The sequence below is a fragment of the Cylas formicarius genome, unplaced genomic scaffold, assembly GCF_029955315.1.
Source record: "Cylas formicarius isolate icCylForm1 unplaced genomic scaffold, icCylForm1.1 PGA_scaffold_2__14_contigs__length_35257938, whole genome shotgun sequence".
In the NCBI taxonomy this organism is placed as follows: Eukaryota; Metazoa; Arthropoda; class Insecta; order Coleoptera; family Brentidae; genus Cylas; species Cylas formicarius.
In genome coordinates, this window is record NW_026844319.1 from 5,490,280 (window position 1) to 5,492,569 (window position 2,290).

The 2,290-nt window shown below is 42.4% G+C and overlaps 1 protein-coding gene across 1 annotated transcript; it reads left to right on the forward strand.

Annotated features, from left to right (window-relative positions):
- Positions 1–575: 575 nt before the first annotated feature.
- On the forward strand, positions 576–1,752 carry LOC132698607 (craniofacial development protein 2-like). Its single transcript, XM_060664801.1, has 4 exons — positions 576–637; positions 710–775; positions 929–1,101; positions 1,178–1,752. Exons 1-4 carry the CDS (start codon positions 576–578, stop codon positions 1,750–1,752), a joined length of 876 nt encoding a protein of 291 aa, XP_060520784.1.
- Positions 1,753–2,290: the final 538 nt, after the last annotated feature.

A 2,290-nucleotide genomic window follows, 5' to 3' on the forward strand; every position in this document is an offset into this window, starting at 1 on the left:
AAACACCACAACGTATTTCTTCTTCTTCTTCTATAGGGTATGTTCTAAATTCTTGTTTTTTTGGCCGCTGGTGGTGACGACGACGACGACGACGACGACGATGATGGAATAACTTCGTCGCAATATAAACTTATATTGTTCGAACGACTTGTTGATTGCGAACAATATTTTATATTACATATTGGATGATTTTTAATGGATTCTTCACAAAAGCAAAAAGATTTGTTACAGTTATTACAGTACTTGGTACCGTTATAGTAGTAGTAGTAGACTTTGGAGTTTTCCGAAACATCTTGTTTCACTTTTTTTTCGGTTGTTGTTACGTAACGATCACTATTTATGGCTGCTGCTGCTTCGTACTTGACTAAACACTTTAATCCAAATTTTACATTTTATTAGATAAACAACACAAAAATGTCTCATTTAAATGATCAAAGGTTATCATATATTATTTATTATCATTATATTTTGTACATACAAAGTAAATATGTTAAAATTACAATTTGCTACATTTTTCACTATTTGATTGCGTAGATTTAGAATAAGTTGACGGTGTAGCCGTCAGCAACTCCGCTATGCCAGTCCCAAGCCTGGGGCCTTGCCACACAAGGGGCAAGGAAGGAGGAGGGATCGAGGAGTAACACCTCGCTAAAAAACCTAGGTTCAGCTGGCCCCCGCTGATAGCACCTTGTAGGGGCCCCTTGTCCAGGGTTACGGATGAAGACCACACCGGCGGTGAAGGCGAAGAAGAAAGCTTCGATTCGGCGGAATCGGCGTAAGTGGCAACCTAGGCTTCTAGGGGTAAATTCAAAGCACCGAATGACTGCCGGTATAAGCAGTCCCCCCCTGTCGGTCAACAGCTTCAGGTGGAAGAACTGAGAGGAGTCGGGGCACTCTCTTGTCCCAGAAATGAGAAATCGTTTCAAAGGCGGAAGAACCAGCAGATGGTCAACGGCAGGGGAATGCAGAAGGCAACGGGAAACCACTGCATTAAAGATCTCTCTAGATATCCCCAGGATATTCATCCGATAAACTCTTATCATGTTGGAAGCTCAAACACAAATGGCCTCCAGTCCCGGCCAGACCTTAAATGGTCAGGAGGTGCGAAGAATCCCCCGGTTCCAACTGGATAAGATAACGAAAATAGCGACCTGGAATGTTAGAACATTATTTGCAGCTGGAAGGCTCGATAATTTGATTCAAGAAATGGACAGAATGAAAATAGAGATCCTTGGAGTATGTGAGGTCCGATGGCCTGGAAGTGGAATGGTCAAATCAGGAGGAAAAGTCTTCTACTACTCTGGTGACAATGCTAATCGTAATCAACACGGTGTTGGTATCTTGATGAACGAGAATCTGCAGAAATCTATGAAGTGCTTTGTCCCAATCTCCGAGAGAGTGGCTCTCGTCCAGATACTTGGCAAGCCTCTAAACATCAATATTATCCAGGTTTACGCTCCGACAGCAGACAAACCTGAACAAGAAGTCGAAGACTTCTATAAACAAATAGATACGGCCTTGAAACTCACAAGGACTAATGAAATAAATATAATTCTTGGAGATTTTAATGCCAAAGTTGGCAGGGGCAGGACGGGGTCAGTGGTTGGCGACTGGGGTTTGGGTGAGAGAAACAACAGGGGCGAAGGGCTGGTTCAGTACTGCGAGGAAAACAATCTTATGATCGCAAACACATGGTTCAAACTCCCGGCAAGACGACTATACACCTGGACACCTAGACTACATCATAATTAACAGAAGGTTTCGAAATTACATCACCAAAATTTCTACAATGCCGGGTGCCGATATCGCATCAGACCACAACCCGGTGTGCGCCAACATTGTTCTACGTCTAGCCAAACCTAAGAGAAAGAGCCTTAGGAAGACATTCGACCTACAAAAATTAAAAGTTGAAAAAATAAGACTATCATATGAGGACCATCTTAATAAAGAACTAGAAAACGTTGTCAACACCAACGACACTGACAGGTACTGGCTCGATCTCAAGCGAGCCTTTACAACCACAAACGAAAAGTTTCTCTTGAAAGAAAAAACAACAAGTAAAAACAAGTGGATGACCGAAGATATCCTAAAACTGATGGAGGAACGAAAGCAATGTAAAACCCAGAACGATTACAACAGATATGGAGCTCTTCAAAGACGAATACGAAATGAGATCAGAGCGGCAAAAGAGAAATGGCTACATGAAAGATGCCTAGAGGCCGAAGGCCTTTGCAGGCTTGGGGATAGTTTTCACCTTCATAAAAAAGTAAAAGAAATAGCGGGGTTATAC